Raw genomic sequence first — 24,317 nt, forward strand, 5'->3', positions numbered from 1 at the left:
ACTGCTGCTGGGCCTTCAAATTTCTTCCAGCAGATTATTTGTTGCTCCAATCTTTTGCACCTCCATGACAAAAATTACCCACTTTACACACTGCCTTTACTGGCAGCACTGGGTGTTGAACCATTGTCTATTCCTTCTAGAATTCCTCTTTTCAGGAATCTCCAGAAATATGCACAGGAACAATTTTCTATATGGTGAATGAACCTCTCTGGTCTGCCAGAAAGTCAGATTGAGCTGTTTACCCTGTCAAGTGATTGGTGCAATAAAATAACCATGAGAACCCAAACTGAGAACTGAAATTATCTTCCATAGAAAGTAATACCACTTTCAATAGAAGGGCAATTACCACTTTGTGGTTAGTAGCTCATGGCAGCCAACTATCTGATGTATTTCCAAAAAGCAGATCACTTTCAAAATTTTGTTCATTTCATCAATTTCTGATAGAATAAAGTGAAACCAGTTTTAGTTTTTGATTAACCTGGGGTGGCAGAAGCAAAATCCACGCTGAAGATAAAGCAGAATAAAACATTGCAGGGTAGCAACAAATCAATTTATTATTAAAGTTGCACAGAAAGTTTGAGATACCTTCATGCACTCAAACACAATATATTCTGCAGTGCATACATACAACTTCCCTTAGTATTAAAGTGATTCAGCATTGTAATACTAAATGTACTTTTAACTCTTAAAAATAGATAGATAGATAGATACTTTATTCATCCCCATGGGGAAATTCAACATTTTTTCCAATGTCCCATACACTTGTTGTAGCAAAACTAATTACATACAATACTTAACTCAGTAAAAATATGATATGCATCTAAATCACTCTCTCAAAAAGCATTAATAATAGCTTTTAAAAAGTTCTTAAGTAGTTTACTTAAATACATTAAATACAATCAACCCCGGCACTTTAACATATCTTACTCCTGGCGGTTGAATTGTAAAGCCTAATGGCATTGGGGAGTATTGACCTCTTCATCCTGTCTGAGGAGCATTGCATCGATAGCAACCTGTCGCTGAAATTGCTTCTCTGTCTCTGGATGGTGCTATGTAGAGGATGTTCAGGGTTTTCCATAATTGACCGTAGCCTACTCAGCGCCCTTCGCTCAGCTACCGATGTTATACTCTCCAGTACTTTGCCCACGACAGAGCCCGCCTTCCTTACCAGCTTATTAAGATGTGAGGCGTCCCTCTTCTTAATGCTACCTCCCCAACACGCCACCACAAAGAAGAGGGCGCTCTCCACAACTGACCTATAGAACATCTTCAGCATCTCACTACAGACATTGAATGACGCCAACCTTCTAAGGAAGTACAGTCGACTCTGTGCCTTCCTGCACAAGGCATCTGTGTTGGCAGTCCAGTCTAGCTTCTCGTCTAACTGTACTCCCAGATACTTGTAGGTCTTAACCTGCTCCACACATTCTCCATTAATGATCACTGGCTCCATATGAGGCCTAGATCTCCTAAAGTCCACCACCATCTCCTTGGTCTAGCTGGCTAGATGTAAAATGCAGGTTAATAAACCATCTATCAACAGTAAACGTAGAAATAATCTTACTGAGTCCTGATGAAGGTTCATTTCCATAGATGCTACCTGGCCTGCTGAGCTCCCCCAGCATTTTATGTGTGTTGTTCTCAATTTCCAGCATCTGCTGAATCTCGTGTTTCAGAATAATGCCACCAATATGTTGCACTCTTTCAGCAGTTTCAACTTCTATTCCTTTTCTCAACCTGTTCACCAGCATCCTTGTCACTGAGCACACTCAGTGGGAATTGAACATGGCACGGTAAGCAATAGTTATAATAAACCTGTGGTAACTTCTACTTCACAAAAGGACCACTTGACAATTTTATGGCCAAAAGAACATCTTTATCTGGGACGGCAAATGATATTTACAATACAGAGGCTTTCAGGTACCTCGTGCGGCATGGGTGGTGGAACTACATACAATGCATACCGGGATTAAAACCCCGCTGATCCCGGAGCCAGCCTCTCGTTACCAACAGCTTCCCGATCGGTATTAACTTACTTTTAATAATACTCACATTACAACAAAGCCTGTCGGAACAAATATTCGTCCATCACAAGAAAGGAGGGTGCTTTTTATATTTTATCCTCTGTGCTGCGCCTTACCTAGAACTGCTGAGCTGATGATTACACAATGACACCATGTCCACATTCTCGAAGCTCTGATGTAGCCGACTATATGAAAGCACTGTCTCAGTCACACTCTGCTATATCAAACCACAGGTCTTCCCAGGAATGGACTAATTTGAACAATTGCATTAAAGTACAGGATGGTAATTAGAGATTTAATGCCTGCCGTTGTCTAAACCCAGAATACTGCTGTAAAGAGGGCAGATACGTGATCAGCCAAAAATATTAGCATCCAGAGGGCAGTGATGCTTCTACATTCAGATGTTCATACTGACACGATCAATCTCTGCCTGGATTGCTGCAATGACTTCAGATCCTTCTCTCCATCAGAACCAAATCGATTTCGTCCAAGCCTGAAACAGAATGAAGATTAAAAAGGACATAACAGATTGCTAGTGTCAATAAAGTGGACTGAAGCTAATATTTCAACTTACAGAAAAAAATCACAGAAAATCCAGTGGATCTATTGATAATAAATATTAATAAACACTCACCCAATCCATTCCAGATTCTGGAGGGTCTGTATGAGGCGGCAGAAAGCAGGGACAGATTGGTCTGTGAAGGAGTTTGATTCCACATCCAGCGTATTCAGTGATTGGATGCTACTGAGCACAGAAGCAAGATTCTCTGCGCAATCATCTGTGAGACCAGTATTCCACAGCCTATGGATCAGAAAATGAAAACTAACTAGAAGATAACACCAGATACCAGAGCCTGAAGCAAAAGAAAAATAAACATGAGCTGCTAGAGGAAGTCAGTAGGTTGAGGCTCAAAAATCACATTTTTTTCTCTCTGTTGTTCCTCTCCATGCCCTGTGGCACATCGGGTGACAATCTTGCCATTTCTTTAGCATTTTTATCTTTTTATTTTATAATGAGACCGAGTTGCTAGCTCAACACTCAACCCAGCATGGATGGAAAGGGTGTAAGGAGCTGGCTAGATTTAAACCTGGGACCACTCGCCTTGAAATACGATGCGATGCCATTACACCAACAGCCGGCTAATTTCCTTCTACAGGAATCATATTCACACTGACACTTTCTTGCTTGGGTGCTTGGGTATAGTTTTCCATGGGTTCAAATCTTTAGCTAACTCCACTGACAGAGGGACGTGGCAGCTGTGATTCTGCCTAGGTTAATGCTGTCACAGTAATTAACTGGTTGTGAACTTCTGCCATGGACACATTCGGTGTAATGCATGGGTATGCACGTCCACACAGAGATCTGAGCTGAATGGGCTGATGAGATTTATCTAATGATTATTCTCTCAGCAGCTTCTCGTGCCCATTGATTCACTGGGGTTACTAAATTTGTACTGGTTTAACCTACTGCTGGTTCCACAGCCACAATTCCCAGCCTGAGAGCCGGGGAACATAGGGAAATTGTTCTGCTCTATTTGACTACAAGGAAACGGCACTGTGACAATACAATGGTTGCACAGAAGCTACAGATGCCAACACAAGCCAGTCTCACCATCGGACTTCTGAGAAGCATACAGGGGTCATTATCAATAAATGGCTCGGCATCTCAATAGAAGACCTGCCTCAGTGTTTAGTGTCAAGACACTAGAGACTACAACCACAAACTCTCCCACAGTTATAGTACTTACTTCAAGATCTGTATTTTACAGTTGGAGTTCCTCAGAGCCACACATACTTTATCCACTCCTGAATCTCCCAGGTCATTATCACCAAGTTCCAGCTCTGTCAGGGAGCAGTTTGTCGATAGAGCCAAGGCGAGATCACTGGCACCAGAGGCTGTGAGACCAACATCCCACAGACTGAGGATCAAAGTTACCAAAAGGTCGGTGAATGATAGAAAGCAATTTCTTTTTAAAGTAAACATCCTTTTGCTTTATCAGATAATTTTGATAAAACAGTAAATCGCTTATATAACACACAATCCATTAAATACACTCAACATCACTAGAACAACAGAATAGTTGGAGCAGGCCTGATTGCTCCGCAAACCCAATAGAAACATAGTCAGTCAATACTGGGCCTCAACTTCTTCTCTGTGCCTGATGCGCATAATCCTTAATCTCTGATCTTTCAAATTTTTTTCTATCTCTCATCAGCTGGCTTCTACAGTGCTGTGCACAGAAGACCCCGGAGGTTCATTATTCTCTATGGGACAAGATTTCGAGTTATCTGGTTTTAAACATATGAAGTAAGAAAAGTAGATAAATCTCCAGGGCCAGATCAGGTACATCCAAGAACACAGCGGGAGCTGGAGAAGAAATCACAGGTTCCCCAGCTGAGATACATGTGCCATCATGAACGACAGGAGAAGTGCATAAAGACTGGAGAATGGCATAATATTATATATTCACTTAAAGGCTGAAAGGGAAAACATGGGAACTATAGACCAGAAAGTTATTGTTAAGCCTAACATCTGTGGTTGGCAAGTTACTATAGAGGATTTTGAGGAATAAGATACACAAGCAGTGCGAGAGGGAGGATAGGCAGGTGATAGAGAAGGGACGCGCTCAGACCGATTGTTTTGAGACGTGTCTATTGTAATGCAAGGAGTATTATGAACAAAGTGGATGAGCTTAGAGCGTGGATCAGTACTTGGAGCTATGATGTTGTGGCCATTACAGAGACTTGCATAGCTCAGGGGCAGGAATGGTTACTTCGAGTGCCATTCTTTAGATGTTTCAGAAAGGGCAGGAAGGGAGCCGAAAGAGGTGGGGGCATGGCACTTTTGATCAAAGATAGTGTCACAGCTGCACAATAGGAGGAAGACCTGGAGAGATTGTCTACGGAGTCTCTGTGGGTGGAAGTTAGGAACAGGAAGGAGTCAATAATTCTTCTGGGTGTTTTTTATAGACCACCCAATAGTAACAGGGACATCGAGGAGCAGATAGGGAGACAGATTCTAGAAAGATGCAATAATAACAGGGTTGTTGGAGATCTTAATTTCCCAAATATCGATTGGAATGTCCCTAGATGAGGGGTTTAGATGGGGTGGAGTTTGTTAGGTGTGTTCAGGAAGGTTTCATGACACAATATGTAGATAAGCCTACAAGAGGAGAGACTGTACTTGATCTAGTATTGGGAAATGCTGTGGGATGTGTCAGATCTCTCAGTGGGAGAGCATTTTGGAGATAATGATCACAATGCTATCTCCTTTACCACAGCATTGGAGAGGGATAGGAACAGACAAGTTAGGAAAGTGCTTATTTGGAGTAATGGGAAATATGAAGCTATCAGGCAACAACTTGGAAGCATAAATTGGGAACAGATAATCCCAGGAAAATGTATGGAAGAAATGTGGCAAATGTTCAGGGGATATTTGTGTGGGGTTCTGCATTGGTACATTCCAATGAGACAGGGAAAGGATGGTAGGGTACAGGAACCATGGTGTACAAAGGCTGTTGTAAATCTAGTCAAGAAGAAATGAAGAGCTTATGAAAGGTTCAAAAAACTATGTAATGATAGAAATCTAGAACATTATAAGGCTAGCAAGAATGAGCTTAAGAAAGAAATTAGGAGAGCCAGAAGGGGCCATGAGAAGGCCTCGGTGGTCAGGATTAAGGAAAACCCCAAGGCATTCTACAAATACATGAAGAGCAAGAGGATAAGATGTGAGAGAATAGGACCAATCAAGTGTGACAGTGGAAAAGTGTGTATGGAACCGGTGGAGATAGCAGAGGTTTATAAGTACTTATTAAGTACTTTGCTTCAGTATTCACTACGGAAAAGAATCTTGGTGATTGTAGGGATGACTTGCAGCGGACTGAAAAGCTTGAGCATGTAGATATTAAGAAAGAGGATGTGCTGGAGCTTTTGGAAAGCATCAAGTTGGATAAGTCACTGGGACCAGACAAGATGTACCCCAGGCGAGGTGAGGGGAGAGATTGCAGACTCTCTGGCGATGATCTTTGCATCATCAATGGGGACGGAGAGGTTTCGGAGGATTGGACGGTTGTAGATGTTGTTCCACTATTCAAGAAAGGGAGTAGAGATAGCCCAGGAAATTACAGACCAGTGAGTCTTACTTCAGTGATTGGTAAGTTGATGGAGAAGATCCTGAGAGGCAGGATTTATGAACATTTGGAGAGGTTATAATATGATTAGGAATAGTAAGCGTGGCTTTGTGAAAGGCAGGTCACGCCTTACGCGCCTGATTGAATTTTTTGAGGATGTGACTAAACACATTGATGAAGGTAGAGCAGTAAATGTAGTGTATATGGATTTCAGCAAGGCATTTGACATGGTACTCCATGCAAGGCTTATTGAGAAAGTAAGGAGGCATGGGATCCAAGGGAACATTGCTTTGTGGATCCAGAACTGGCTTGCACACAGAAGGCAAAGAGTGGTTGTAGACAGGTTATATTCTGCATGGAGGTCGGTGACCAGTGGCATGCCTCAGGGATCTGTTCTGGGACCCCTACTCTTCATGCTTTTTATAAATGACCTGGATGAGGAAGTGGAGGGATGGGTTAGTAAATTTGCTGATGACACAAAGGTTGGGGGTGTTGTGGATAGTGTGGAGGGCTGTTAGAGGTTACAGTGGGACATTGGGGTGTGTCAGGAATGGACAGGAGGAAGAGTATAGGAAACTGATACAGGACTTTGTGATATGGTGCAACTCAAACTACCTGCGTCTCAATATCACCAAGACCAAGGAGATGGTGGTGGACTTTAGGAGATCTAGGCCTCATATGGAGCCAGTGATCATTAATGGAGAATGTGTGGAGCAGGTTAAGACCTACAAGTATCTGGGAGTACAGTTAGACGAGAAGCTAGACTGGACTGCCAACACAGATGCCTTGTGCAGGAAGGCACAGAGTCGACTGTACTTCCTTAGAAGGTTGGCGTCATTCAATGTTTGTAGTGAGATGCTGAAGATGTTCTATAGGTCAGTTGTGGAGAGCGCCCTCTTCTTTGTGGTGGTGTGTTGGGGAGGCAGCATTAAGAAGAGGGACGCCTCACGTCTTAATAAGCTGGTAAGGAAGGCGGGCTCTGTCGTGGGCAAAGTACTGGAGAGTATAACATCGGTAGCAGAGCGAAGGGCGCTGAGTAGGCTACGGTCAATTATGGAAAACCCTGAACATCCTCTACATAGCACCATCCAGAGACAGAGAAGCAGTTTCAGCGACAGGTTGCTATCGATGCAATGCTCCTCAGACAGGATGAAGAGATCAATACTCCCCAATGCCATTCGGCTTTACAATTCAACCGCCAGGAGTAAGATATGTTAAAGTGCCGGGGTTAGGACTCAATGTATTTAAGTAAAGAACTTTTTAAAAGCTATTATTAATGCTTTTTGAGAGGGTGATTTTAGATGCATATCATATTTTTACTGAGTTAAGTATTGTATGTAATTAGTTTTGCTACAATAAGTGTATGGGACATTGGAAAAAATGTTGAATTTCCCCATGGGGATGAATAAAGTATCTATCTATCTATCTATCTATCTATCTGATAGGATGCAAAACTGGGCTGAGAGTGGCAGATGGATTTCAACCCTGATAAGTGTGAAGTGGTTCATTTTGGTAGGTCAAATATGATGGCAGAATATAGAATTAATGGTAAGACTCTTGGCAGTGTGGAGGATCAGAGGCATCTTGGGGTCTGAGTCCATAGGACACTCAAAGCAGGTGCGCAGATTGACTCTGTGGTTAAGAAAGCATATGGTGCATTGGCCTTCATCAATCGCGGGATTGAGTTTAGGAGCCGAGAGGTAATGTCAAAGATATATAGGACCCTGGTCAGACCCCACTTGGAGTACTGTGCTCAGTTCTGGTCACCTCACTACAAGAAGAATGTGGAAACCATAGAAAGGGTGCAGATGAAATTTACAAGGATGTTGCCTGGATTGGGGAGCATGCCTTATGAGAATAGGTTGAGTGAACTCGGGCTTTCTTCCTTGATGCATCGGAGGATGAGACGTGACCTGATAGAGGTGTATAAGATGATGAGAGGCATTAATCATGTGGATAGTCAGAGGCTTTTCCCCAGTGTTGAAATGGCTAGCTTGAGAGGGCATAGTTTTAAGGTGCTTGGAAGTAGGTACAGAGGAGATGTCAGGGGTAAGTTTTTTTACGCAGAGAGTGGTGAGTGCCTGGAATGGGCTGCTGTCGATGGTGGTGGAAGTGGATATGATAGGGTCTTTTAAGAGACTCGTGGATAGGTACATGGAGCTTAGAAAAATAGAGGGCTATGGGTAACCCTAGGTAATTTCTAAGGTAAGGATATGTTCGGCACAGCTGAAGGGCCTGTATTGTGCTGTAGGTGTTCTATGTTTCTAAGCACTTCGGACCACAGGGGCTAATTGGGGATATTAAATACAGCTTTGCTTGTCGAAGATCATGTCTCACTAATCTGAGTTTTTTTGAAGAAGTGACCAGAAGGGCCGACAAGGGCAGGATGGTAGTCATGCTCTATATAGATTTCAGTAATACCTTTGATAGGTTCTGCATGGTGCACTGCTATAGAAAGCTGGCTTGCTTGGGATCCAGGGAGAGTTAGTACTATGGATATAGAATTGGCTTGATAGCAAGGAAGCATAAGATGACAGTGGGAGTGTGTTTCTTGAAGCGGAGACCCATGAGTAGTGCTGTTCCCCACAACTCGGAGCTGGGTTCATTGTTATTCATTAGCTTTATTAATGATTTGGATGAGAATGTAACAGTACAAGGCACAGTAAGTTTGCAGATGACATTAAAATAGGGGCTGTCATTGACCATGAAGGTGCTGTCAGGATTCAAAGAGAGATCTTAATCAGCTGGGTAAGTGCATCAAGGAATAGGAAATGCAGTTTCATTGCCCTAAGGGTGACATTTCACATTTTGGAAAGTGAATGCACAAATTTCGCTGTGAATGGGCTGTTGTAGAATAGAAGAATACAAGTTCCCTGTAAGTGGTGTCACACTAATGGCGATGAATACTTTTGGCAAGCTAGTTTTCAACAGTTAGGGCACTGAGTATAGAACTTGGATGTTATGCTGCAGTTGTACAAGGCATTGGTGAGACCACATTTGGAATATTGTGTTCAGTTTTGATCACCTTGGTGTAGAAAAATGCAGATTACACTGGAAAGTGTGAAGAGGAGATTCATAAGGGATTGAGTTATGTAGAGACGTCGAGCAGGTTGTGACTATTTCGAAGTTCAAGGTAAATTAATTATCAGAGTACGTACAATATATATCATATGCTATCTTAACTTTCATTGTCTTGTAGGCATTTAGAAGAAAGAAAGAAATACAATGGAATCTATGAAAAAAAAATAAACAAAGGACTGACAAACAACCAATGTGCAAAAGGCAAACCGTGCAAATAAGAAAACACCGAGAACACGAGTAGTGAAGAGTCCTTGGGAGAGTGCAGTGTGTGGAATCAGTCGATTGTGACTGAAATTATCCACGCCAGTTCAGGAGTCCGATGCTGTTGGGTAATAACTGTTTCTAAACGGTTAAGCATAAGGCTCATGTACCTCTTTCCCGATGGTAATAGTAATGGTAGTATTTTCATTAGCGTGTGGGAGAATGAAGGCTGATCTTGCTGAGGTACAAGAACATGAGGTGTACAGACAGGGGAAATCAGTCTTTTGATTCCAGGGGAATGAAGAACTGCAGGGCAAAGATCTAAGGTGAGAGTAACGATTTAACAAGGGCCTGAGTTACAAGGAGAGGTTCTACAGACCAGGACTTTATTCCCTGGAATGCAGGAGATTCAGGGTGACCTGACAAGATATGTATATACGATCATGAGAGGCATAGACGGTGCAGGCACAGATTTTTTCTGAGGGAGAAGATACTAAAAACCAAATGGAATAGATTTAAGATCAGGGTGGAAGATTTAAAAGGGACATTAGCAGTATTTAAAAAAAACATCTATATCTGTATTTGGATAAGATGAATTGGAAGGCGGGTGGGACTAGCTCACTGGCAAGGATATGCTGGGCCACTGGACCGGTTTCCATGCTGTTTAAGACTATGACAACAGTTGAGGGGCAACTTTCTCCACCAAGAGAGTGGTGAGCTGCCAGAGGAAGTGGATAAGGCAGGTACATTAACTCAATTTAGGAAGATTCTTAGCTAGATATGTGGAAAGCTCAAAAGGGATGTGGGCCAAACAAAGCCAAAGGCAATGAGCTTAGATCTGCATCTTGATCAGCAAAAACCAGTTAGGCTGAACAGCCTGTTTGTATGCTTTATGACTCTAAATGAACGGTCTGTCATCTTGAAGCTATGCCTTCTCGTTCCAAGATTCTCCCACTAGTAAAAAACACCTTCACATCTGCCCTGCCATGCTCCCCCCACCCTGGTATATGTTTCACTATTAAGACTCCTTATTCTCTTCAACTCCGAACAATGAAGCTCAAACCACTCAAAAGGAAAATCCACTGATCCTAAAAATTAGCCTGCAGTACCACTGCAATGTTACTAAATTCCTTTTTAGCTAAGGGGAACAAAAATGTACATAATGTACAAAAATGTTCCATGTGTGACCACACCACCACCCTGGGCTGTAGTAGCAAAACTTCCTTTTTCTGAACTCCAGACACTTAGCAATAACCACTTGCTGCACTTCCTTGTTTATCTGTGATTCATGCACAAGATTACCTCGATCCCTCCGAACATCATTCATTTTCAGTCTCTTTCCATTTAGATGAGAGTCTGCCTTTCGAGTGCTCTTACTAAGGTCCATGACCACACTTTTTTCTCATTTTAATGTCCGTTTATCAAACATTTGCCCACTCGCTCAACCAAATGCACATCCCATTGCAGAGTTGCCATATCACAAACACTGATAATACTAACACTCAGTATGCAATGACCGGAAACATCAATAAACCTTTCACTCGGGAAGAGCACAGATGTAAGCGATTGGTATAAGCCAGGAGAGGTTGAACACTTGTCCACACATTGCAGAGCCCAGAGACACCATGTGCAATTCTGGGCCTTGTGCAGCCACTGATTGAGTATAAGGCAGCAAAACCTTCAGCAGTTTGGTTTTCTGCGTTTGTCCTAGCCTGCCATAAAACATTGGCAGAACTTAAGTGTACCTCAGGTTAATCACAGATAAACATTTGAAATGGCCTGCTGTTTCATTCAGTCTGAAAGGTGTCCTGTGCCAGTTTGCAAGTAACCTTAGATGTAATGCCGAGGCATTGTAATGCATTGGTCAGACTACATTTTGGGGTGTTGCAGCAGTTTTCGGCCCCATATCTAAGAAGGGCTGGCATTGGAGAGGTTCGGGGAGAGCCAGGACGTATTACTTGAGTGATATAGCGACAGCAGGTATTGGAAGATGAAACAGAGTAATATCTGCCCAGTCTCCAAACTTACCGCAGTTTCCGTATGCTACATTCCGGGTTGCTCAGAACTGCAGACAGAAGTTTCACTCCTAAATCTTCCAGTTTATTAATACCCAGGTCAAACTCTGTCAGTGAGCGTGTTTTATTGAGAGCAGAAGCCAAGCCAGCGGCACAAGTGGCTGTGAGACCAGTCTTATCCAACCTGCAGTTTAGAGAGATTGAGGATGAAGGATGCAGAAATTCAGGAGACAGGGCAAATCCTGTGTTTATCAGTAACAGAATTGCTGATCATATTAATGTTCACCATCAGCTAGTGATCATAAACACAATCTCTGAGTCTGGTACTTACTCTAGCTTCTGTATTTTACATTCTGCATTGTTCAGAGCAGCAGATACCAGTTCTATTCCCGAATCTCCCAGTTCATTATCACCCAGCCTAGAGACAAACAGATAAAATTATTCAAATCCTGGGTCTGCCATATTTTCACTCACTTAAGTATTTTAAGAATCACTTAAGGAGATTAATAAACAGGAAATTAGTAAACAGATTTTCACATCACCGAACATGAAACTCATTGTCCATCTCCTGATTATTTACAAAATGCTTCAAGTGTGAAGCCTTTATTCACCCTCACTCTGGATAATGAACATCCTAGTGACCATTCTTTACCTTTGAAGGAATATATACGTTCTGCTGCTTTTTAAATGCTAGATTTTTTTAAAGAATACACCAATTTTCTAGTCACACGATCGTGCAGTTAAACGATACTCTTTACACTGAAAAATATTAATATGTATTATATTTTCATGAAATAAATTGTGAGACTCTGCTAACTCCTGCTGAAAAATCCTCTCCATGGTTTTATGAGAAGGGAACTTTTATCAGCACGATTGTGGGAATCTTCTGTTAATGTCTCTCTAATATTGGGTAAAGGCATCTCTGCTTGGTCCCATTAAATGTGCTTTGCGTTTCAGGTTTAACTGGTAAACAGTTAGAGGATTTTTGGAAGAGAGCATGAGAGTGCTTCAAATGCTTGAATCTGGAGCAACAAACAATCTGAAGGAGGAGCACAGCAGCTTTAGCAGCATCTGTAGGAGGAGAGGAGTTGTCAATGATGTAATGCAGGGTGCCAACCCAAACAATTCTTTGGTCCTACAGATGCTACACACAGCCGGTCTGGCAGCGTCTATGGAAATGAATAAACTGTCGACGTTTTGGACTGAGGCCCTTCTTCAGGGGGAAAGCACCAGAATAAAATGTGGGGATGAGGGCAAGCAGGGTAGCCAGAAGGTAATGGGTCAAGCCAGGTGGGTAGAAAAGGTACAGTAGGTACAGATACTGTTTGACCTGCTGAGTTTTTCCAGCAGATTGTACAAGGGTTTGATCTCCAGGGGTAAACACCACACCCAGCAGTTGCTTGAAGACTTCTTAACTCTCAATTCTTACCTGCCCAGATTACAACAGTTGCACCGAATTGTAAGCCATTTTACCCTGACTGGTGGTAAATGGATTGGAGTGTGTGAAGGGCATTACATGTATACGAGAATATGTGGGCCCCCCTCCCCTCCCATTTAGGAATAGCTTAGCCCAGGCTAAGTGCTGCCCTCTTTTATTCAATATTCAATGTTTTTGCTTCCTCTCCTATTCACATTGACAAGCTGGACACCACCCTTTGCCCCTTCTCCTTGGGAAAAGGCTGAGATGCTCAGCAGTCTGTTACGAATGTGCCACAACTCTGAGGGGCCGAAGGGTACAAAGTAGCCCCCTCCTTCTTGAGAATCGCAAGATCGCTATTAATTCGGGTCTGGAACCCAAGAAATGAGAGAGAGATGTCCAGAATACACAGGGTTTGGAATGTGTCCTGGCCTCAGCAAGACGGAACCATTGATAACGGCCATTGTCTCTTGGAGATGGAATTGTGTATTGAATACTGTACTATTCATTGAAGCCCTCAGGGGATGACCAGAGTGGGCTGGTTGAGGGATTGCATCATCCCAACTTGATTGACATCTGAGACCCCATGAGTAATGATAAAAGAGGGTCTGGGGAACAACCCCTTCAGACACACCAGGAGAAACGCTAGAAATCCCGTGACAGCGTTTAATAGCGACAGCCGGTGGGGCTCGCGTGCGTCCTTTTCCCTTGCCTGGGAATTGGCGGGCTCACCACGGAAGAACGGCTTTAGCTAAAGGAGAGGCCAAAAGTGACCGGCCTCACCAACGGAACTCTCGAAGGATCGGAATCATAAAAGGAAAAGCCGGCAAGTTTCTAAAAATCTCTCTCTTGACTCCAACCAAAGGCTGCAGCCTGAATGAACTGAGTGACTTTTATATTTCCATCGGACAATACATTATCCCCTAGACAACGATAGAGCTATTTCTTATTGATTATTATTATACCCGCACTTTTAGATTTAGTATTGACGACGTATATTATCTGTATGTTTGCATTGATATTATTTTTGTGTATTTTTACTAATAAATACTGTTAAAAATAGTATCATCAGACTTCAACGGAGCTCTCTATCTTTGCTGGTAAGTGACCCAGTTACGGGGTTCGTAACAAGTCTAATTAATGGTTTCCGCTTACATATTTGATAAAAAAAAACTCCAATATCCCTTCACATAGAATCATTCTAGGCTCTCTAAGGGTTGATTAAATGCTGGGTGAAAATTTATTTATCACGATTGGTTAGAATCCACTTTTCTATCATTTTAAAGTATAAAACAATTTTATATTTTAGAGACAAAAATAAACTTACCGTAACTCGTAACATTTGTGTAGCCCAGGTGCCAGCCGCTGCAGTCCTTCATGCTGAATGTAGCAGCCCCGCAGATTGAGATGCTTTATTGTGTTACAGAATCCAATGACATGGGACAGGACCACGCAGTCAATTGGGGTCAGTTGCAAGCCGCAGAATGTAAGTGTTTGCACAGATTCTAGTGCATCCCGAGCCAGTCCAGTATTCTGAGACTCAAACAGGTAGTGCAATGTGTTCAGGAGGCTCCTTTTGTTTCCATTGCGAGCCTGACGTTTAATCTCCTCTTTCATCCAGTCAATCACTCGGCAAATTCTTTCATGAGGAACTGGATCCAGAAACTCCTTCAGGACCTGTAACAATGAAGAGGACAGACCAGCAACGAAACGGAGAAATACTTCAAATCGCCCATCAGTTGCACTGTGGGCTTCAGAGAGGAATTTCAGGATATCCTTGTTATCTGGAGTCAAGAATTGTGTGAGTGCAGCTACAAACTCTTGGATGGTGAGGTGTGGGAAAGTGTACACCACGCTCTTGGCACAATTGTCTCTCTCCAAAAGTTCCACCAGGAACCCGGACCGGAACTGGGATGGCTCCAGCATGTACTTGTTCAAATCCTCATTTGTAAACACGATCTTCTTCTCACGTACTCCTGCCAAGGCCATCTCGCCAACCTTCAGTAACATGTCACGGGGTCTTTCAATCTCAAGGCTGTGGTTTTTCAGGATGTTGTAAATATGATAAGAATATAGTTGGGTGATTGTCTTGGGAACTTGCCGTAGGTTCTTGTCTTCTTGTTTGAAAAAAGGGCCCAGTGCCAAACCAAGGATCCAGCAGTAAGAAGGGTTGTAGCTCATGGTGTACAGGATCTCGTTCTCCTCAATATGCTTAATAACAGCTGCTGCTACTGCCTGATCTTCAAAAAACATGCTGAAATATTTTTTCCTTTCCTCGCCGACAAACCCCAGGATTTCAGCCCTAACACCAATCTCTGCCTTTTCCAATAAATGTAACGCAGTGGGGCGGGTGGTCACTAGTACTGAACACCCTGGGAGCAACTTGCCCTGGATTAAACTGTACACAATGTCAGACGCATTGTCACACCACGATTCGGGATCAAGGCACATGTGTTGAGATTGACTGTCAGCAAAATCAATTGTGTACTTGAATTCATCCAAACCATCGAATATAAACAGCAATCCTTCTGGGTTCTTCCAGACCTCTTCTAGTGTACTCCCAAAGTAAGGGTACTGATCCAGAATCAAATTCTTCAGGGTTGTTTTGCAGCCAGTGTTGTTTAAATCTCGGAATTTGAAACAGAAGACAAATTGAAAGTGTTGGTATATTCTCCCTATGGCCCAGTCATATACAATTCTTTGCACCATTGTTGTTTTGCCAATCCCTGCTACTCCGGCCACTGCCGCCGATCTCCGAGATTTGAATTTACTCCGGGAAAACCTGCTCTGAAACAACTGGTCGGTCCGGATTTTTTCCAGCACTCCCTGGAGATGTTTCTCCCTCCATTTCTCATGGTCCCGACCTCTCGCCAGCAGCTCATGTTCCACAAGTTTCCGATCTCGAACAGTAGAGATCACCGTGAGCTCAGCATATCGATCGGTCAGCTGGAAAACCATAACCTTCTCCCTCATCAGGATGGTGCTGACCCTCAGTTTTTCTGTTTGTTTCCGAAGAGTCTCCTTGTGCTGCTGCTGAACATCTTTCATCAAAAAGACAGATTAGCAGAGCTCAAAATTAGTTTAACTGATATAAACACCCAGCATTGCTCAACTACTCATTAACTTCATGAGTGTGAACTGTGATTACAGTTGAAAATAAATTATATCTGGAAAGCTGACAACTTCATGAAATCTTTCCTAAACTGAGTAATGTGTTGAAATTTACTATGGCATTTAATTGCTTTAATATTTCAGGTACTGTGCCCTCTGTTTTTAATTGAATGAATGACCCTTGTGATACAGATTTGGTATTATCAAGACTCAAGTCTTTCAAATGCCCAATTTGCCATTAATCTGGAGCAATAATCTGACCTACAGTAGATGTAGGAGTTGGGGCAGTATAGAAGTGGAAAAAAGGTTCATTGCAATTAGATCCTTGCTTAGGTGATGTGCACGGAGAGAGTTAAATGCAGTGACCATGTGAATCTTACTGAAAATGTTCAAGACCTAGAGAAGATCTGCATGATATAAACCTTGATAGAGGAGCCTGCTACAAATTTGCTGGTCTTCCATCTGAATTACCTTACAGTGTGGGGAGTAGATAAGGTGTTATATGACCTGATAGTGGATTGACTGCGAATTGTCAAATGTTTCATGGTTTCTGCAGCTGGGATGAACTGGGTGCTGTACAGTCATAGAATAGTAACCACATGGAGAGGGAGCATCTGGACCATTGAATCAAAAATATGAAACAAAAAATTCCTAGTCCCACCCTCTCCAATAGCCCTACACATACTTCCCCTTCAGATGCTCATCCTGATCATTTAAATACTTCAAAGAAATCAACCTAACTAAATGTTCATGCCGAGAAAGCCAAGCTTTTTGTCACCTAGTTACTCACTCCTCCACAAGGGAGAACCTTGTTTTTCAATATTTTCTCTGTATAGATCTTCTGTGACACTAAATCCATCCTTCAGATCCCCACATCTTCCTGGGTCAATTTCAGCATCTTCAGATAATCAACACAGAATACAGACAAAGTCCCTCAAGCAGGAAAATGCAGAAGACCCATTCAGCGGTTGATCAGATTACCAACTTATGAGCAATCTATATACTTCACCCTCTACCACACCAGTTTATCTGCTCTTCTGTCAATATATTTGCTACCTGGGAATCAACAATTACATTGTCTTCCAGTTTATCCCCCAGCCTAGCTCATTTTGGCAATTTAACCCAGAATAAATCTTGTAATTTTACTCATTTTGGATATAACCAGATTTACCAGCTACACCAAGCACAAACTTCCTAAAAGTCCATAAAATATATGGCCTAATTCTGGTCTTCCAGCTCATCAAATCTGCACCATCATGGCTGGTTTATTATTCCTCTCAACCCCATTCTCCTGTCTTCTTCCCATAACCTTTGACACCCTTATCTATCAACCATCGCTGAAAATATACCCAAGAATTTTGCCTCTACAGCCATCTGTGGGAATGAATTTCACAGATTCAACACCCTCTGGCTAAAGAAATTCCTCCTTATCTCTATTCTAAAGGGACACCCTTCTATTCTAAGGCTGGTCCTAGACTTTCCCAACATAGGAAACATCAGCTCACTATGTCCACTCCCACTTCCCCCACTCTCTGAGGCCAATGTCTCCAGCTCCAGCAACATATCTGCCTTTAATATTACCTTTTTTGCAAGTTTTCATTGTCTCTGCCACAAACTTCAGCAAGCTTTCACTTCTAACTCTTCTATCTTGGTTGTTCAAAATTATATTAGTAACACCTGGGCCCTCAGACAGCTGGAACACTCTTTAAACACCTCTGACTCCATACACATGTAATGCCCCAGGTAAGATTTCTACTGCTATGCTGTGAGATATTTTTATTTTAGCAGTTTCTGCAAAAGCAGTGTATCCTGCTAGTAACAGTGTTTTGGCTTCAGCTAAAGATAAGGAGCCATGTTGCCCAACTTTGGAATATTGTGTCAGCTAATCAGGTCTGTCTGGATACGCGTTACCCAGTGGGATTCAAGAGAAGATTCTAGAGAGCTAGATGGGACGATATTTCTGGAGGGCAGTAGTCTGGTTTGGGGTCTATTGGCAGGAGGTGTGGAGAGAAGAGCACCAGAGAAGACGACCAGAAGATCCCATCCAAAGAGGAGACCCTAATGCAAGGAGTGCTTTGCAAAACAAAGAATTCCAAGATGGGAAGTTCTATCTGTGGTTGGTGATGGGAATTCAGTGCTATGAGTAAAGTGATACACCCAGCTACTACAGAAATGAGCTCCAAAGCTTTGTGCACATTTAGACTGGTTAACTGTAATGAGCCCTTTTATATTTTTTCTTTCTTTTCCTATTAATTGTTTGATAAAGTTGAGAATTGGAAAAGATACCATTTTTGTGATTTTATACTGGTGTACAATCTGTCATCCCTTGGCCACTGATAATTGTGTATGGACAGTATTTACGCAGCATTTACTACACTCAATGTTCCTTAATTGGAACATCCCTACTTTCCGATTTGGTTGAACCCCAAATCATACCGACCCTAGATATATTTTGCTTATGTAAGAACTGCCTTCTCACCACTGAATTACGTGGCTGTTAGCAGAGTTAGCTAACAAGCCAAGTTGGTGTACAAGCCCCAGTGAGAGTGTTGCACATAATAATATATTTTGTCATTTTATCAGGACATGGTGCAGTTACTTGCTATACTGTGTAAGCATACAGCATACGTGTGAAAAAGACAAGGCATACACTATAGGTTGTAAGTGACAGTCATTGTTAAATTGACTCTACAAAAAAGCCAGGATTACATTAAATTAAAGAGTTTCATCTTTGAAAGTTTTGGATGCATTTCAATGATCATGCAATTTTGGTGTATTTTCATATATTAGCATAACACTCACAATTAACAAAGTAATTTGGATTAAATATATTTAAAGTTGTACACGAGAAGTTGGAGGTTCAATTGCTTCAATAAAAGATCATTTATTTATGCCAAACATACAGTGCATGCCCTTAATCATTCTTTCAGTTCTCATGTACAGATTGTGCTGCTCTTTAGTGAATATGATAACTTTACTGACGAGCCAACATCGAGGATACAGGGATCTTGCAGCGTACTCTGCCATAAGGCTTCCCAGAATCCCAGTTCCCACCAACTTTCATTGCTAGGCAAAGGTACTTTAAAATCATTTTCAAATATTTATTTTGCTTTCTTTTAAGTAATTAAATTCTCTTTAAGAATTATTTGTTTTAATTTTAATGGCTTTTCAGACTCAATGCTAGCAACATCTTACGATTACTAGAATCAGCAATCCAACTCTGTCAGGGACATTTGGGGAGGTGGTTCCACATGCGGCCCAAGGCCTGGCCATGATTCAGCTGGAGTCATTGAGGCAAGCTATCACCATCAGTCCCAAGTAAGCATGAGATTGATAACATCCCAACAACATATCTTGGCAGGGGACCCAGTCCAAAGTGATTTGTTCTTTATTTACAGACTGAATATAGAACAGTACAGCAAAGTAACACATGGCCAATGGTCTACATTATCTGTGGTGAGGACCAAAATTAAACTAAATCTTTTCTGCCTGTATGTGATCCACATTCCTCCATTCCTTCATATTCATGCGTCTGTCTAACAGCTTCTTATCATGTCCCATTCCACCACTGACTCTGACAGTCTGCTACGAGTACTTAACACTCTGGTAAATAAAACTTTCCCTTCTCACCTGAAATGTATTTGGCATTTCTACTGAGGAAAAATGATTCTGACTACCTACCCTATTGATTTCTCTTAATTTTACCATTTTCTATCAGTCTTCTCTCTGTTTTTGATGCTCTAGAGAAAACAACCCTTCTAGTGTGGCCTGGCCTATGTTTTATATAGCTGCACCATTACTTCCCTGCTCTTACAATCAATGTACCGAACAAGGAAGGCAATCATGTCATATGCCTTTTTTAAAAAGCACTGTCTACTAATGTAGACACTCCCATGGAGCTAAGGACTAGGAGCCGAAAACCCCTCTATACACCTATGCTATATAAAGCCTTGATATTATCAGCATAATTTCCATTTGAACTCCCCAAGACAAACACGATACACATCCCAAATTAAATTTCACCTCCATACATGCATTTGTAACTGATCTATATTCTGCTGTATCCCTTTGACAACTTTCACTGACCACAACATCATATATTTCACAAACAGAGGTCCTGCACAAACTGATCCCTGCTCATCTCCACCGGTCACAGTCCTCCAGCCACGATAGCACCCCTGTCCTACTACGCTCTGTCTTCTAAGTGAAAGCCAATTTCAAATCCAAAATAACAATGGTGTGTATCCCATGCAATTTATCACATTGTCAAGTGCCCGACTAAAATCTGTGTAAACAACATCCACATAGTTTTCCAAATGTGAGTAAAGAACCCTCTCCAATAGCTTTCCTACCAATGACATAATTTCTTGTAGTACCTCACTTCTCTTCTACAAAAGATTTGCTACTTTCCAGTCTTCTGGGACTTCACACACAATATTTTGTCAAGATTCTAGCAAACTCGCTTCCATCTTTCATTAAACTGCAATATATCCCTTCAGTCCTGGGGACGTATTCACCTTCATGCTCTTTAAAAAGACTCAGTACCACCACCTCATGGTGTCAAAATGCCCTGGTATATTTGCATACCCCGCAATGCTCTCACTAATCTTCGTATCCTTCTACTTGGTGAATACCAACTAAAGTGCACATTTAGTACTTCACCAATATCCCTTGATTCCAGGCAAAAACTCCCTCCATTATCCTTGTGTGCTTCTACCTTCTCCCTAGTTATATTCTTGTATTTAATGTGAGCGTAAAATGCTTTCAGATTCTTTTTAATCCCACTTGCCAAGAACATTTTATTATCCCTTTTGGCCTTCTTAATCCCTTGCTTGATAGCTTTCCTGTTTCCTCAAGGCACCTGTCTGATTTTAGCTTCCTAAAGCTTAGATAAGTTTTCTTTTACTTTTTGACTAAATTCACAATCTCTTATCATCCAATGACCTCTTAGCTTTCTAACTTGTCTGTCTTTATTGGACCATGTCCATCCTGAGCTCTGATCAGCTGGTCCTTAAACAACTCCCACATGTCACATGTAGACATACTCAAAAACAGTTCTTCATAACTAACTCTCCCATCTCCAGTCTAATAGTTCTTTTTCCATCCCCCAATTTAGTAATTTATTTGTTTTACACTTATCCTTATTCATAACTACCTTAAAATTGAATTGTTATTACTATTCCCAAAATGCTTTCCCACTAAAAGGCCAGTAACATGGTAAAGCTCATTCTCTAAAACAAGGTCCAATACGGTACCACTTCTGGATGGACTATCCTTGTACACTGTTTAAAATAGCCCTCTTAGATGCACCTACAAATTTTCCCCCATCTGAGTCCCTTGCACTAAGGACTCCCAGTCAATATTGGGCAAGTTAAAATCATCTACCATGACACTGCTGCTGCACTTACATCTTTCCATAAGATGTCAATATATACTCAGTGACCACTTTATTAGGTACACCTGCTCATTAATGAAAATATCTAATTAGACAATCATTTAGCAGCAACTCAATGCAAAACCACATGCAGACATGGTCAAGAGGTTCAGTTGTTGTTCAGAACAAACATCAGAATGGAGAAGAAATGTGATCTAATTTACTTTGACCGTGGAATGATTGCTGGTGCCAGATGGGGAGGTTTAGGTATCTCAGTAAATGCTGAACTCCTGGAGTGTTCATGCACGAAAGTCTCAACAGTTTACGAAGAATGGTGCGAAAAACAGAAAAAAAATCCAGTGAGCAACTGTTATTGTGAGTGAAAATGCCGTGTTAATGATAGAGGTCAGAGGAGAATGGCCAGACTGGTTCAGCTAACAGGAAGACAACAGTAACTCAAATAACCATACATTATAACTGGTGCGTGGAAGAACATCTCTGAATACACAATATATTGAACCTTGAAATGGATGGACGATAGCAGAAGACCACAGCGGGCTTCACTTCTGTACCTGATAAAGTGGCCACAGAGTGTAGTTCTTCATATCACATTGATTCCAGGAATGGCAAATGTAATGAACCAATGGTTTTCTGTGCTTTTGGAATGAGAGACTTGCTGGAGAGTTAAAACAATGCACAAATCATACAAGATTTTGGTAAGACAAGGCAATGTGACCTTGAAAACCTCCATCTCTTTAGCATGCATGGGCAATTTCAATACATTCAAGCATATAACTGATGGGCATTAGGGAATCCAGGGAATTAAGGAATATGGGAAAGTATTGGTAAGTGGAGTTGATGTAGAAAGTTGGGCTTTGTTATTAAACTGAAGAATGGTCTCATGGCTGAATGTTTGCATTTCTTAACTTTACTTTTAAACAATATGCAATATTAATGCAGGACATTCATACTCAGCATCCAATCTTCATTCTCCATTACCCAATTTCCCTGATAATCTCAACTTCCTATCCTTTGTTTACCCTTTCAGCTACACCATACAGATGTCAAGGTTCTCTAATATGGAATGCACATTTTCCCATCTTAGCTTACCTCGCAGGTAAGAAGGTAGTTCCGATAAGCCTCGCATGACCTTCCAGCATTCAACAGGATCAGAACCTGTTGAAATTATGACACAAAATCATATACATGTTCCTTTCTGATGAAAGATGTGAAATTTGTATTAAATTATTAATTCAAAATGCAGTTTTACTGTACCAAGCCACTGTATCTCCTTCAGCAATTCATCCAGTTTTGGTACAATGTGGTGCATTTTCACAAAGGATTTCCATATCAATCTTTGAACTTCGGAATCTTTTCCCCTCACCAGACGGAGGAAGAGTTTGCAAGCATTTGCCCGATTTTCTGTCTCTGCAGTCTTAATGACATCCTGTAAAGGGAATGAGAAAACAAGGAACTGCTTAGCAGTGGGATCTCACAGATGTTGCAAGAACTGAAAAGCAGTCTGACCCATAACCAGCAGGGTCTGAATATTTGTTAACTTTCTCAAGTCAGTAAATTATGACAAAAAATAGTCAAGTTAACCAAAGTGGAAATTAGAAATATTATGCTTGTGAGTTACAGACAGTCAAAATCTTGAAGTTTATTGAACAGTACAACACAGGAATAGCTTTTCAGCCTACCGTATCTGTGACGATCAAAATGTTGAACTAAGCTAGTTGTCTTATGCGCTTATATTGTCCATATCCTTCCACTCCCTGCATATTCTTACATGTACTTAACAACCTTTTGAACACACTATTGTACTTACTTCCACACCATGGCTAGCAGACTCTTCTAGAAACCCATCATTTTCGGGCTAAAATGTTGCCCTGTATGTCTCCTTTAACTGTTCTGCCTTTCACCTTAAATATGCATCCTCTAATTTTTGACATTTCTATCCTTAGAAAAAGAAGCTGTCTGCCCCATATATGCCTTTAATAATTTTATAAATTACTATCACGCCACCTTTTAAGCTCTGATGCTCCAGAGAAAATCAATCCAAGTCTGTCCAGTCCAGAGTATATGTTCATATATTCTAACCCAGGCAGCATTCATGCAATCCTCTTCTGCACCTCCTACAAAGCCCCTATCTTTTCCCTGCAATGAGGCTAGCAGAACTGCGCACAATTTGCATTTTATTAGTTTATTCCCCAGCAAGATGTCACCTGCACAAGGTAAAGTGGAACTGAAAGGCTGAGCCTGATATTCTGGTACAGATTTTGGAAAGCATTAAAGGGAGTGATTGAAGTGCCTTGACATTTTTACCCAGAAAAATCACATAAAGACTTGGGTTTGGTCTGTGATGGGAAGTAATTCCGGAGATTACATTTGCCCAACAGAACAAGGACATAGTGGCGATGAAGACAAAACACGATTGTGCCTTTATATTAAACTTGCATTTATTCAAATTTGTCAATAACTCATTTTACCCCATAAGATAAAGACAACAAAAATTATAAACAATAGAATAAAAGAAAATGGGTGAAATGTAAATATAACAAACTCAGATTAGAGTCAGTGGAACTGAGTGGTTTCCCTCCGTGAACCAGCAGCGTACAACGTTTGCAGACAACAGTGTCTACCTAATCACTGGTTGAAAGTATATATCTTGAGTAACACACAAAATGCTGGAGGAACTCAGCAGGCCAGGCAGCATCTACAGAACAGAGTAGAGTCAACGTTTTGAGCCGAGACCCTTCATCAAGACTAAAAAGGGGGATTCCCAGCATCTTACCGGTACATATTTTGGCAATCATATGTGAATTCCAGAAAACTGCTGAAACCCAATACCCCTGTTTGTTCTTACATTTAAAGAGATCACAGATGAAAACTTAGCACCCACATTTGATGAGGACATTGGTACATTAATATTGAAAGATAAGTTTTCCAGGCCATTGAACAGAA

General features: G+C 41.5%; 1 protein-coding gene across 3 annotated transcripts in view; it reads right to left on the minus strand.

The window, feature by feature from the left end:
• Positions 1 to 528: 528 nt before the first annotated feature.
• The window catches only part of LOC140734684 (NACHT, LRR and PYD domains-containing protein 3-like), a 43,077-nt gene continuing 19,288 nt past the window's right edge, over positions 529 to 24,317 (minus strand). For all 3 annotated transcript variants that reach the window (XM_073058981.1, XM_073058982.1, XM_073058980.1), the window contains 8 exons: positions 22,629 to 22,800; positions 22,464 to 22,529; positions 14,196 to 15,909; positions 11,783 to 11,869; positions 11,465 to 11,635; positions 3,773 to 3,943; positions 2,659 to 2,826; positions 529 to 2,517 (listed from right to left, as the gene is read on the minus strand). In XM_073058981.1, coding sequence (XP_072915082.1) covers positions 2,430 to 2,517; positions 2,659 to 2,826; positions 3,773 to 3,943; positions 11,465 to 11,635; positions 11,783 to 11,869; positions 14,196 to 15,909; positions 22,464 to 22,529; positions 22,629 to 22,800 — 2,637 coding nt within the window. In that variant the 3' untranslated portion in view covers positions 529 to 2,429. The remainder of the gene's footprint in view (positions 2,518 to 2,658; positions 2,827 to 3,772; positions 3,944 to 11,464; positions 11,636 to 11,782; positions 11,870 to 14,195; positions 15,910 to 22,463; positions 22,530 to 22,628; positions 22,801 to 24,317) is intronic.

The sequence above is a fragment of the Hemitrygon akajei genome, chromosome 10 (genome assembly GCF_048418815.1).
Source record: "Hemitrygon akajei chromosome 10, sHemAka1.3, whole genome shotgun sequence".
Classification (NCBI taxonomy): Eukaryota; Metazoa; Chordata; class Chondrichthyes; order Myliobatiformes; family Dasyatidae; genus Hemitrygon; species Hemitrygon akajei.